The following is a 12052-nucleotide window of genomic DNA, read 5'->3' as shown; positions in this document are numbered from 1 at the left end:
GGATGATAGACAGAAAAGTTTAGCCACTCAGAGGCGCTAGAAGGCGGGTCAATATAATGAGGGACAGCAGAACCCACCCAATCAGGAGGTGGGGGTAGTTTTTCCTGCTTGTCTCGCCGAGTTCTCGCAGATGCTGGTGCCCAAGGATCAGGTGAGGCTCCCTGCCCCGCGGCAGCCCGCGCCCGGAGGCGGGGGAGCCTCTCGCCGCGTGCGGGACCCTCCTCCGCTGCGCTGAGGGGCTGGCACCAGGGGCCCGGCAGTGCGCGGGGCTCGGGGCACGCAGCCCTCCCCGTCGCAGGGCCAGCCAGCAATGCCCTCGGGCCCGTGCGGGGCTGCTGAGGAGCCGGGTGGCCTGGGGCGTGTTGAAACGCCCGGACTCGTGGCTGCTTCCCGCCCCCCAGGTGCTGGGTGTCCTGTGATCATGCCCCGTGCGGTGACGCTGGCCGGGTCGCTCTCCCGCCACAGAGCAGGTCCCCGAACCGGCTCTGTGGTGCCGTTGCCGGGTCCCCTCGGGGCAGGTGGCTTGCGGAAAGGGTTGGTTAATGGGAGGCCTCTGCTCTCCTTCCACGCAGGGCTGCAGCGCTCTCCCTGGCCCACGCAACGTGTGGGTCGCCCCTGCATAGGGACGGGTTTGCACAGGAGGCGAGGCTGTGTGCCTGTGTCATCTTAACCCGAGCGCTGCATGGCACACATCGCGTGGGCCCGAGCAGGCCTCTGGCTTTGCAGTTATTGGAGATCTGTTCATCTAGCACAGGGGTGGGCAAACTTTTTGGCCCGAGGGCCACATCGGGGTGTGAAACTATATGGAGGGCCGGGTAGGGAAGGCTGTGCCTCCCCAAACAGCCTGGTCCCCACCCCCGATCCTCCCCCCTCACTTCCCACCCCCTGACTGCCCCCATCAGAACTCCCCACCCATCCAACACCCCCCCCCGCACCTTGTCCCCTGACTGCCCCCTCCTGGGGCCCCCCCCACCCCTAACCACCCCCTGGGACTCCACACCCTATCTAACCTGCCCCCTCCAACCTCACCCCTCTATCCAACTGCTCCCTGCTCCCTGTCCCCTGACTGCCCTCTGGGACCCCCTGCACCTTATCCAATGCCCCGGCCCCCTTACCATGCCACTCAGAGCAGCATGTCTGGGAGCTGCACTGCCCAGCCGGAGCCAGAGACGCTGTTGCGCTGCCCTGCATGAGCACGCAGCCCTGCCGCCCAGAGCGCTGCTGGTGCGGCAGCGTGGCTGCGGGGAAGGGGGGACAGGATAGGAGGGGCTGGGGGCTAGCCTCCTGGGCCAGGAGCTCAGGGGCCGGGCAGGACGGTCCCCACGGGCTGTAGTTTGCCCAACTGTGATCTAGCGTCACAAAAATAATGGCCCCTTCTTGTCCCAGCTGGGTCTGATCCTACTCTGATTTCATCATCTGCTCCATGTGCATTTTGGAGTCACACTGCTGACTTTACAGCCCTGTCAAGCCGTTTCAGGACTACAGGAAAAGGAGGCTTCTGCAGCATCAGCCGCGACTGGCTGCAGAATCTGTTTCACTGGGAGGATGTAAGAGGCAGGAAGGAGAAACCCAGCAGGTTTTCAGATTCCAGATGGAAATTGTAGCACTGACAGTTAGAAAAGTCATCTTTTAGCTTGTAAACACAGCTCCCTCTATCTGGTGTCCTTGAGTGAGAACTAAATATGGACCGTCATCATAATGATACTCATTTTTCAGTGTCTAAATGCGCTTTGAAGCCAAGTTTCAGAGAGGTAACCATGTTAGTCTGTATCCGCAAAAAGAACAGGAGTACTTGTGGCACCTTAGCGACTAACACATTTATTTGGGCATAAGCTTTCGTGGGCTAAAGCCCACTTCATCAGATGCAGTGACACAAGCTTTCTTGCTTGGCTGGAGCACCAAGCCTGCATGGCAGTGGGTGAGATGACCTGTGTATTAACTCCTCTCTGGAATGATTTACAGTTTGCATATTCTAAATCAGAGGTGGACAAACTACAGCCCGCAGGACCCTCCTGCCTGGCCCCTGAGCTCCTGGCCGGGGAGGCTCGCCCCCGGCCCCTTCCCTGCTGTTCCCCCTCCCGCGCAGCCTCAGCTCACTGTGCCACCGGCGCAATGCTCTGGGTGGGGGGAGGCTGCGAGCTCCTGGGGCAGCGCAGCTGCAGAGCCCGGCCTGACCCGGTGCTCTGTGCTGTGCGGCTGTAGTGCCGCCAGGCACCGGTGCTCCAGGCAGCGCAGTAAGGGGACAGGGGGGTTGGATAGAGGCCAGGAGAGTTCAAGGGGGTGGTCAGGGGCTGGGGATAGGGTTTGGGGCAGTCAGAGGGTGGGAAACAGGGGAGTTGAATGGGGGCAGGGGTCCCGGGAGGACAGTCAGAAAGGAGAGGAGGGGTTGGATGGGGCGGTGGGGGACTGGGGAGTCCGGGGGCGACAGGGAGCAGGGGGCGGTGGATGGGGCAGGGGTCCTCTGAGGGCCGTCAGGGAACAGGGGGGGTTGGATGGGTAGGAGTCCTGGGGGGGCCATCAGGGGATGAGAAGTGGGGGTGTCGGATAGGGGTTGGGGGCCAGGCCATGCCTGGCTGTTTGGGGAGGCACAGCCTCCCCAACTGGCCCTCCATACAATTTTGGAAACCCAATGTGGCCTTCAGGCCAAAAAAGTTTGCCCACCGCTGTTCTAAATACACACTGCCACTGTTGTGCAGCGCATGGGGCACCGATCTGTGTTCAATAGACAGAAATGTGATAGCACCATAATTGCCTTGCAGTGGTATAATATATCGGCTTGCATCTTTGTCTCCATTATCCTTCCTCTGTTGGATGAAATAGAGCTGATCTGCTCCAGCTAGGTGTATCAATTTCTTCTACTTGTCGAGCTCCTCTTGATCTCGTCTGAATTTTTGGAACAAAGGGCCGTGTGTTGATGCTCCATGTTCAATCAGCTGATTCCCACAGAATTGTTATAACATCCCCCTAAACCAAGCTGTTCTCTCTTGTCTATCAACAGCCCAGGGACAAAGTTCAATGCTTTTAAAGTCAGTCCCGCTAGCTCCTTCCAGGCTGAGTTGTTCAGCATGTGCCCTCCTGTATGGCATTCATATTGTCTTGTTGTTGATGCATATTTCTTTCAGGGGCACACCTGACATTTTTCCAATCGTGTGGAAAGACCTGCCCCACCCTGCTAGGCTCCTGAACACTTCCCATTGCTTATGAGTGAGTGAACAAGCAGCCAGTATCTTCAGTTTATAAACTGCCTTTGCAAACTTCAGGAGTCTCATCCTCCAGATTCACTGGTGGGATCTCGTATGAGCCCTCTGTGGTATAATGATAATTTCCACCCCTTGTTGTTCTTTGGGACTTAACTTTATTTTTCTCATTTTTCTGCTTTCTAGATAATCCGTGGATGCCCAGGAAGGACAGCAGTGAATTTCTTGCTTTAAGTCAGGAATGGTCTATGGTGCTTCCTTGTTGGATCTCTCCCTTGCCTGGATGTCTTGGGAAAGCTAATACCTACCAGACAGCCTGTGTAGCCAGTGGGAGTTGAATGGTGTAAGTACTGCTGCTGTGGGGCAGAAGACAGGCTCATCTCACAATGGCTCTGACCATCGAGACAGAGTCACGGATCTACCACTCCCTGCGAGCCGTCTCCGGCATCACTGCCCACCTTGTCTCACTTGGATTCACCATCTTTGTGGCCATTCTGGCCAGACCTGGGTCAAGTAAGTAGAAGCCAGTGGGAGGCAGAGCTACTGGACAGCATCCATGAATAAATACATGTGTGGAATCAATTTTAGTGCTTCTGAAAGTGATGGGCTGGCTAGTGCCAGAGGATGCATGCAGACCTTATGTAAACTCCCCAGGCACCTCTGCCACCCCTGTGGCTATTTGAATCCTGCCCCTCTCTGCCAGCGCACATTAATCCTGACCTGCAGCTTCCTACCTAAAGCTTCTGCTATTCTAGTCGTGGGGCTCCCGCTCAGACAATGCACCTCACTCGTGGTCTGCTGCATTCCCAGCTACCTATCACTAGGCCTTTTGCAATCAGACTCCTACTCCTTCTCTTGGCTGTTTTTATAATGTGGAGGATGAGATTCCCCAGCCCCACTTTCAGTGATGACTGAAGAGGTATGTTACAAACAAGTGGATCACCCCGCTGCCTTCCTTCAACCACAATGGTTTTGCTGACAACCATTGCGCTGTCAATTTGAAATAAAGAGTTTAAAATAGTCCCCATCTGCCCCTTGGTCCCCCAGTGCCTGTTTTTGCAGATCTGGTCAAATTTCACAGTGTGGTTCCCTGGGTGGAAAAAACCACCCGAATGCGTGAAAGTGATGAGACACATGTGCTGTCAAAGGAATTAAACAAACTGAAAACACAATAAAAACAACGAGGAGTCCTTGTGGCACCTTCGAGACTAACACATTTATTTGGGCATAAGCTTTCGTGGGCTAAAACTCACTTCATCAGATGCATGGAGTGGAAAATACAGTAGGCAGGTATAAATACACAGCACATGAAAAGATGGGAGTTGCCTTACCAAGGGGGGGTGGGGTCAGTGCTAACGAGCCAATTCACTTAAGGTGGAAGTAGGCTATTTTCAACAGTTGACAAAAAGGGGTGAATACCAAGGGAGGAAAAATCATTTTGTAGTGCTAATGAGGCCAATGTAATCAAGATGGCCCATTTCAAACAGTTGACAAGAAGGTGTGAGTATCAGCAGGGGGAAAATTAGTTTTTGTAGTGACCCATCCACTTCCAGTCTTTATTCAGACCTAATTTGATGGTGTTCAGTTTGAAAATTAATTCCACTTCTGCAGTTTCTCATTGGAGTCTGTTTTTGAAGTTTTTTTGTTGAAGAATTGCCACTTTTAAGTCTGTTATTGAGTGTCCAGGGAGACTGAAGTGCTCTCCTACTGGTTTTTGAATGTTCTAATTCTTGATGTCTGATTTGTGTCCATTTATTCTTTTGCATAGAGACTGTCCGGTTTGGCCAATGTACATGGCAGAGGGGCATTGCTGGCACATGATGGCATATATCACAAGGGCCACCTTGTTTATATTGACCTCATTAGCAGTACAAAAATGATTTTTCACCCCTTTTTGTCAACTGTTGAGAATAGCCTACTTCCACCTTAAGTGAATTGGCTCGTTAGCACTGACCCCACCCCCCCCTTGGTAAGGCGACTCCCATCTTTTCATGTGCTGTGTATTTATACCTCCCTACTGTATTTTCCACTCCATGCATCTGATGAAGTGGGTTTTAGCTCATGAGAGCTTCTGCCCAAATAAATTTTAGTCTCTAAAGTGCCACAAGGACTCCTCGTTTTTGCTGATACAGACTAACACTCTGAAACCTGGAAACACACTGTGTTTCTTTCTAATCAATTTCAGTTATAATCTGTCTAGTTAAGGCACTTATGGCCTCCACTGCTGTAGTACCTGAGTGCCTCACAATCCTTCATGTTATTCCCACAACACCCCACCAGCCAGATGAGGCACAGAGCAAGAGTGACTTGCTGTTGGTCATGCAGGAAATCCATGGCAGAGCAGGGGATTAAAGCCAGGTTTCCCAAATGCCAGGCTAGCGCACTGACCCCTGGACTATCCGATCTTAGGTGGCTGCATGTGCTAATTGTGGGTTAAAACACAGAGTGATTTTTGAGGTGATACCTCTAGCAGGATATGCTTTTCAGCAATACGTTAGTTTTTGGCACACCGGATGGCTAGTCTGAAAGGGCTCATTCCTCTTTCTTTCATTCCAGGCTTGTTCTCTTGGCATCCTTTCTTAATGTCGCTTGCGGTAAGTCGGACAAAAGAGCTCCATGTTACCTGCCTCCTTCCCTGTAATCTATGCTCCAGTAGCCAATGGTAACTGCATCCTCTCGGGGCCTGGGGTTGCTCACAATGGACGCAGTGCAGTGTTGCCCTGCATCTCGTCACGTCATTGTAGTGCGTAGCGGGTGTAAAATGTTGGTGAGTCAGAATGGCAGCATTGTCTACCCACTTTGCACTGGCTTGAATGATAACACAAGGCACCGGTGGTGCTTGGAATCCCACTTAGCTGATTCCCCACCCCTTGTCCTCGCTCTCCCATCTGGGTATCATCTTTCCCAGGCTGGAACCAAATCTGCTTAGCTCTTCAAGCATCTCTCTTCCTCTCTCAGCACCACCGCCAGGCTCCTGAGGAGTTCAGGGCTAGTGGGCTAAGTCTGGTCCAGGCATCTGGCCAGGTGTGGTAGGCTGATGGCTGCAAGCAAGTTCTAAACCACACGTTCTTTGCCAGCATGGAGAGAAGAATTGTAACCAATGAGGACACTGTTCCCTCTAATTTTTTCCACCCATATGTGAAATGAATTATGTGCACCAATATGGAGGTGTTGTGTGACACATCACCTCCATATTGGTGCACATAACAAAGTTCATGTGGTGGGGGTGGGGCCAAGGGGTTCGGAGTGTGGGAGGGGGCTCAAGGCTGGGGCAGAGGGTTTGGGTGCAGGGAGTGGGGGTTGGTGAGGGCTCCGGCTGGGGGTGCAGGCTCTGGGGTGTGGCCAGGGCTGAGGGGCTCAGGGCTGGGGCAGAGGGTTGGGGTGCGGGGGGCTGAGGGCTCTGGGCTGGGGCTGGGGATGAAGGGTGTGGGGTACAGGCTGTCCCGGGGCTACAGTGAGGAGAGAGGACTCACCGCACCAGTTTCTGGGCTGCGGGGGAGAGGCGCTTCTCCCCGCCGCAGCAGGTCCAGGGCTGGGTTGGGGCAAGGGAAGGGGCACCTTTCCTCTGGCCGCAGCAGGTTCTGGGCTGGGCTGGGGCCAGTGGGAAGAGACGCCTCTCCCTGCTGTAGTCCTGAGTGCCTGTACGGTGCTTAATAGGCTGCTGCACGGCTGCACAGCTTAGAGGGAACTTACATTGGAGGCTCAGGACTCTGCACACCTGTGAAACTTCCGCCCTAAATATTCTAGCATTACAACCTCTAGTTACCATTTCTGCCGTCAGGACTGCATGCAGCCTCTGACGGGGAGGCCTTGAAAAACCAACAGAACTAACCTGCATGTCTCAGCCAGCTCTTCTTTCTTATGCGGCCTTTTCCTGGGCACGCTTTGCATCACTCAACAGCCACCTGCTGCAGGGGGGAGTTGGAAAGGCTGGTGGTAATGCTGTAGCATATGAGAGTTGTAGGGGTGGCGGGAGCAGTGGGTTACATCCCGTGTTAGTGGGAGATGCCTAATTCAGAGCCATGATATTGAGGAACGTAACAGAGCCTGCGGAGACCAGCTGTACTGAATTTGTGTATCTTAAGCACTTATCACCTTAGTGTCTGGGCCCCATATGGCCATGAATGTATTTCCCCTCCCAGCTCCCCTGTGAGATAGGGGACAGATGGGGAACTGAGTCCCAGAGGGACTAAGGACCATGTTCTTAAAGGTATTTAGACACCTAACTCCCATTTAAATCAATAGGAGTTAGATGACTTTAAAAATATGGCCCTAAATGACTTGCCCAAGGTCACGCAGGAAGTGCCTGGTGGAGCAGGAAATTGAACTGGGGTCTCCAAGCCCTGGACTAGCCCCCTACTCACTGGACCATCCTTCCCTGGGTGCCCACACAGTACTGGCTACTCTCCCAAAGCCCTGTTTCATTGTGCTGCAGGGCTCAGTGTAGAACCTGAACCGGCCTCTCAGGAGGGAGGCAACCGTTCCTTTGGTTGTTCCAAAGTCTTGGTTGGCTATTGGGAGGGGCCGTCTCCAGGATGTGATGCTAAGGGTGAGGACAGTTCTCTGGCTTCCATGGGGCCGGGGAGAGAAAGCGCCACTGCCAGCATTAGCCTGACTGCTGCCGTGTCATGTCCATGACGAGCTTTTTCCCTTTGTCCCCCTCAGTTCTCCTTTTTGATGACGGAAGCCCTGCTGGTCTTCTCCCCGGAGAGCTCGCTGCTCCGCTCCTTCTCTCGCAAAGCCAAGGTCCGCTTCCACTGGGCCCTGCAGCTGCTGGTCCTCCTCTGTGCCCTGCTGGGCCTGGCCATCATCAGCTACAACAAGTACCTTAATGGCAAGGCCCACTTTGTCACCTGGCACGGCCTGACGGGGTTGCTGACCGTGCTGTACGCCAGCATGCAGTGCACAGGCGGCGTTGTTCTCCTCTACCCCAAGCTGATGAAGAACTGGACGCTGGCCAAGCTCAAGGTCTACCATGCCACATCGGGGCTGGTGGGTTACCTCTTGGGCTGTGCCAGTTTGATGCTGGCCATGTGCTCCTTGTGGTTTACCACCACAGTGACTGGTCTTTCCTGGTACCTGTCAATGCTGTGCCCCATTCTCACCAGCCTAGTTATCATGAACCAGGTGAGCAATGCTTATCTCTACCGCAAAAGGATCCAGCCCTGAGGTACCACGCTGAAACCAATCTTCCCTGGGAATGCTGAAGGTGCCAAGCACTGTCCCTGGGGCATTGGACCCGGGAAGTCACCTGCATAGGGTCTCTCTGGAGCTAGCTTTCTAACTAACTCTATATTTTTAATACTGGAAATGTCTGTAGCATTGTGCCCACTCCATGAAGTTGCTCTTCCCTGAAGGCCGAGCAGCCCTGGGCAGGATGGTATAGTTGCCATCAGCGACTGTGTGTGTGACGGACAGCAGCAATTTAGCTCATACGTGCTTTGGTGCTGAACGGTTTCCCAGCCACATGCAGGTCTAGTAGCTGGAACAGCTGGATGCTCATCAGCGGAGCCCCGTATGAACTACTCCACGCGCAGACTCCGTACAAACAGAGGCGAAAGGATTAAAGCTGGAATTCAGAGCTGCTTCCCCTGGGTGGGCTCAACGCTAGTGCAGACTGTTCTCATTGATACAGTATCAGGGCTGTATGGCTGGGGGGCGGGAATTTGTTATATCCCTTTGTGATTAGGCAGGTCTGGAATGTTCCCTTCCCTCTCCTCTTTTAGGAGTAAAGATCAGTAGTTCCTAGCAATGAGCAAATCTGCAGGGAGGGCTACCCCGGATCCACACCCCTAATCCAGAAGGAGGCGCTGCAGTTCAGAGAAGAGGGGATCATAGGAGTAGAGATGGGTCAGGCACCAGCTGCCCTTGAGTAACACTGACCCCTCTGCCACGGGCAAGGGAGTCTGCCTTGGAGAAAGTGTAGGGGCACAGGCCTGGAAGGGCCACAGCTGCCTTCTCCCATGGGCAGAGGAGCCTTTCAGGCACCCCCAGGAGATTCTCCAAATTAAAGCTAATTGATGGTTGTTTCAGCACACCTTGGTGAAGTTTTGAGGCTGAGGGAATGAAGGCTGAGTAGTAACTAAGGAGCAGCCCTGGAGCAGAGGGGCCTGGGATCTCTATGAGCAAGACTAGAGCCGAGTGAAGCCAAGGAGAACACCTTGCCTGAGCTAGGGCTGCGCTGGGTGGGCGAGGCTCACACTGGGCAACCTTAGCGTGGATCTCCTGGTAGAGCACGGGCTGGAAATCCAAGCTCTGGGAGTGGCAGAGCCATTCACCACCTTCCTGTGCACTTCAACTTTGGCTGCTCCTTAAAGCCACTCTGAGTGGAGCCGGCCAAGGGCCTTAGTCTCTGTGCTCTCTGTAGAGCAGGGCTCCAGCCTTGTAGCAGCTGGGACCAGCTGCCAAGAGGGATCTCCCCACTGTGCCATTTGGGCAGCTCAGCTCTGCGGGGCTGGAACTGTTGCCCAGATGGTTTGGAGGGGATGGGAAGCTGGGACCTTCTCCATGGAAGGTCGGAGAGTTGAGGGCATGCTCTCTTGCTTCCTGGAGTACCTTCCATCCAGGGATCTCACAGCACTTTGCAGCCTCCAATCAGTCCTTCCCACACACCTCATGGAGCAGTCAGTATTGTCCACCCCATTGTACAGCTGGGGAAACTGAGAAGGAAGTGACTTGTCCAAGGTCTCACAAGGAGCTGGTGGGCAGATCTGGGAATCAAGCCCAGCTCCTGAGGCTTATGCACCATCCTCTCCCCACTGTTCCTCTGACAGCCTCCTGGGCAAAGCTCAGGCCTACTGTTCCCTTCCTTGTGGTATGGGGGTGTGAGAGCAGCAGGCCTGCCCCCATTGTGTGTGTTACTGGGAGACAGTCCTGTTGTATGTACTGTAGTGTATTTAGCCATATCATGTGGGAAAGGGCCACAGCCTCCAGGTCACTGAGAGATTGGGAGGGGGGACATATTGCACACCCGGTGCTATGGCCCGCAGGCAATGCCTGTCTTCTGAGGAAGGGGAGAAACGAGTTGGACTGAACCCTCTGTGCCTGGCAGGGAGGAAAGGACTTGGCTCCAAGAATGAGGGTACTAGAGACTTTGGAAGCAACTCCTGGTTTTATGCCTCTTGGGTAAAAGAGCAAATGTTGGGTTAGGCCCTCCAAGGTCCAGCCCTTCTCTGGGAGAAGTCTGGGGCACATGGTCTTGACTAGGGCTCAATTCCATCACAGCAGATGGGGGGCCCTTCCTCGTGCCTGGAATAGCCCTGGTGAGGATTCCTAAAGGTGCACAATGGTGCTCTGCCGTGTTAGCTGCTGCGCAGTCCTCTTGGCCATTGCGTGAGCATGGAATGATCCTGGGAGCCCATTCACCTTTATGTTGCACTGACACATTCCTTCTGCTAAAGGGAGAGGGAGGAAGTGCCCCTCCTCTCTGTTAGCGAGGTATGAGCAGCCTTGGTTCAGGATGCAGCCCTGTGGACTTTGCGGTGTGTGCAGCTCTCCTCCCTGGTTAAATGACACCCCCACCCCGCTAGCAGGGAGGTCCTACCAACTGTAAAAGGTGCAGAAAGGGTTTGGAATACTTGTGGCACCCTAGAGACTAACAAATTTATTTGAGCATGAGCTTTTGTGAGCTACAGCTCACTTCATCGGATGCATGCATTTTTTTTCCACTGCATGCATCCAGTGAAGTGAGCTGTAGCTTACGAAAGCTCATGCTCAAATAAATTGGTTAGTCTCTAAGGTGCCACAAGTACTCCTTTTCTTTTTGCGGATACAGACTAACACGGCTGCTACTCTGAAACCAGAAAGGGTTTGACTCCTGCTGGAGCCCAAGGAAGCTGCAGCCAGCCTCAGCAGCTATTTCAATCCTCTTACTGAGGTGCATCATTTTCCCTCTGGGGGGCAGGGGAAGTGGGAGCAGAGCCTACTCAAGGAACATTAAGCTGGAGCCAGAGGTTTTTTTAATTAAAGATTTCAAGCAGCTGCAGCCTTGTCAGCTTTGTGCCACTTTTTGTTTTAATTGCCTCGTTATCCACTAAGTTCCTGCTGAGAGAACAGAGGAATCCTCTTTGATGGATGCTTTTAACATGCAGCAGGGAGCATTTATCACCACAGGGTAAGAACAGCTCCCTGTGCCTAGGGATCCTACCCCTAAGCAGCTGATGGGAAGGAAGCAGGCAGAGGAGAGACGTGGACTAACCTCCTTGATACCCTTCTGGTGAAGATGCTAGCGCAGGAGGGACTATGATGCAGCAGGCTCTATCTCACTCAGCATCTTAGCATAGTTTCTTCCTGCCATTCTCAGGCTACAGGTCAATTGCACTAGCTTTTCTTGGCAGCTGCGGAAAAGATAAAAAAAGCTCAGGGCTGCCTGGGGCACCTGCCAACAGTACGTCTGGGTGCTGCTGGGAGAAGTCATTGCGGCGTGCTTGGTCCCACATTGGCTGAGCCTGCATCTGCTGTCCTGGGGCACCTTCCACAGGAACGCAGTGGAATTCACCCTTCCCGCAGTAACTGTAAAACTGCTGGGCTAGGTGCCCCCCTTCTCAGATGCTGCTCTCTCGGATTAAATGAATCCAGCTCGGAAACAGGGCAGCTGCTGCTTTCAGATTAAAAAAGGAGAAGCAGATTTTGCATCTCAATCAGCTTCATTTAATCATAGACCTCAGGAGGTCATCTAGTCCAACCCCCTGCTCAAAGCAGGACCAATCCCCAATTTTGGCCCCAGATCCCTAAATGCCCCTCCCAGATTCAACCCACAACGCTGGGTTTAGCAGGCTGATGCTCAAACCACTGAGCTATTCCTCCCCGTTATGTAGATCAAGAGACTAGCAGGTTTATGGGAGGGGGATAGGAGC

The 12052-nt window shown here is 53.6% G+C and overlaps 1 protein-coding gene across 2 annotated transcripts; it reads left to right on the top strand.

Moving 5' to 3' along the window:
- The first annotated feature begins 85 nt into the window (after nt 1–85).
- CYB561D2 (cytochrome b561 family member D2) lies at nt 86–11559 on the top strand. Of its 2 annotated transcripts, XM_074959858.1 has the most exons (4): nt 86–151; nt 3384–3710; nt 5754–5791; nt 7863–11559. In XM_074959858.1, the coding sequence occupies exons 2-4, from the start codon at nt 3584–3586 to the stop codon at nt 8364–8366; spliced, it is 669 nt and encodes a 222-aa protein (XP_074815959.1). In that variant the 5' UTR covers nt 86–151; nt 3384–3583; the 3' UTR covers nt 8367–11559. The 2 variants fall into 2 exon arrangements, with proteins under 2 accessions (XP_074815959.1, XP_074815960.1); XM_074959859.1 differs by lacking the exons at nt 86–151; nt 3384–3710 and adding an exon at nt 3773–4116.
- Nucleotides 11560–12052: the final 493 nt, after the last annotated feature.

Source organism: Natator depressus, chromosome 7 (assembly GCF_965152275.1).
Source record: "Natator depressus isolate rNatDep1 chromosome 7, rNatDep2.hap1, whole genome shotgun sequence".
Lineage (NCBI taxonomy): Eukaryota > Metazoa > Chordata > Testudines > Cheloniidae > Natator > Natator depressus.
This window is presented reverse-complemented; position numbering and strand designations above follow the sequence as displayed.

Excerpts from the sequence above, each read along its gene's own strand:
- CYB561D2 (XM_074959858.1), top strand. The coding sequence starts at position 3,584 with ATGGCTCTGACCATCGAGACAGAGTCACGGATCTACCACTCCCTGCGA. Across the intron at positions 3,711-5,753 it reads TCTGGCCAGACCTGGGTCAA|GCTTGTTCTCTTGGCATCCT; the intron begins GTAAGTAGAAGC and ends CTTTCATTCCAG. Across the intron at positions 5,792-7,862 it reads CTTTCTTAATGTCGCTTGCG|TTCTCCTTTTTGATGACGGA; the intron begins GTAAGTCGGACA and ends TGTCCCCCTCAG.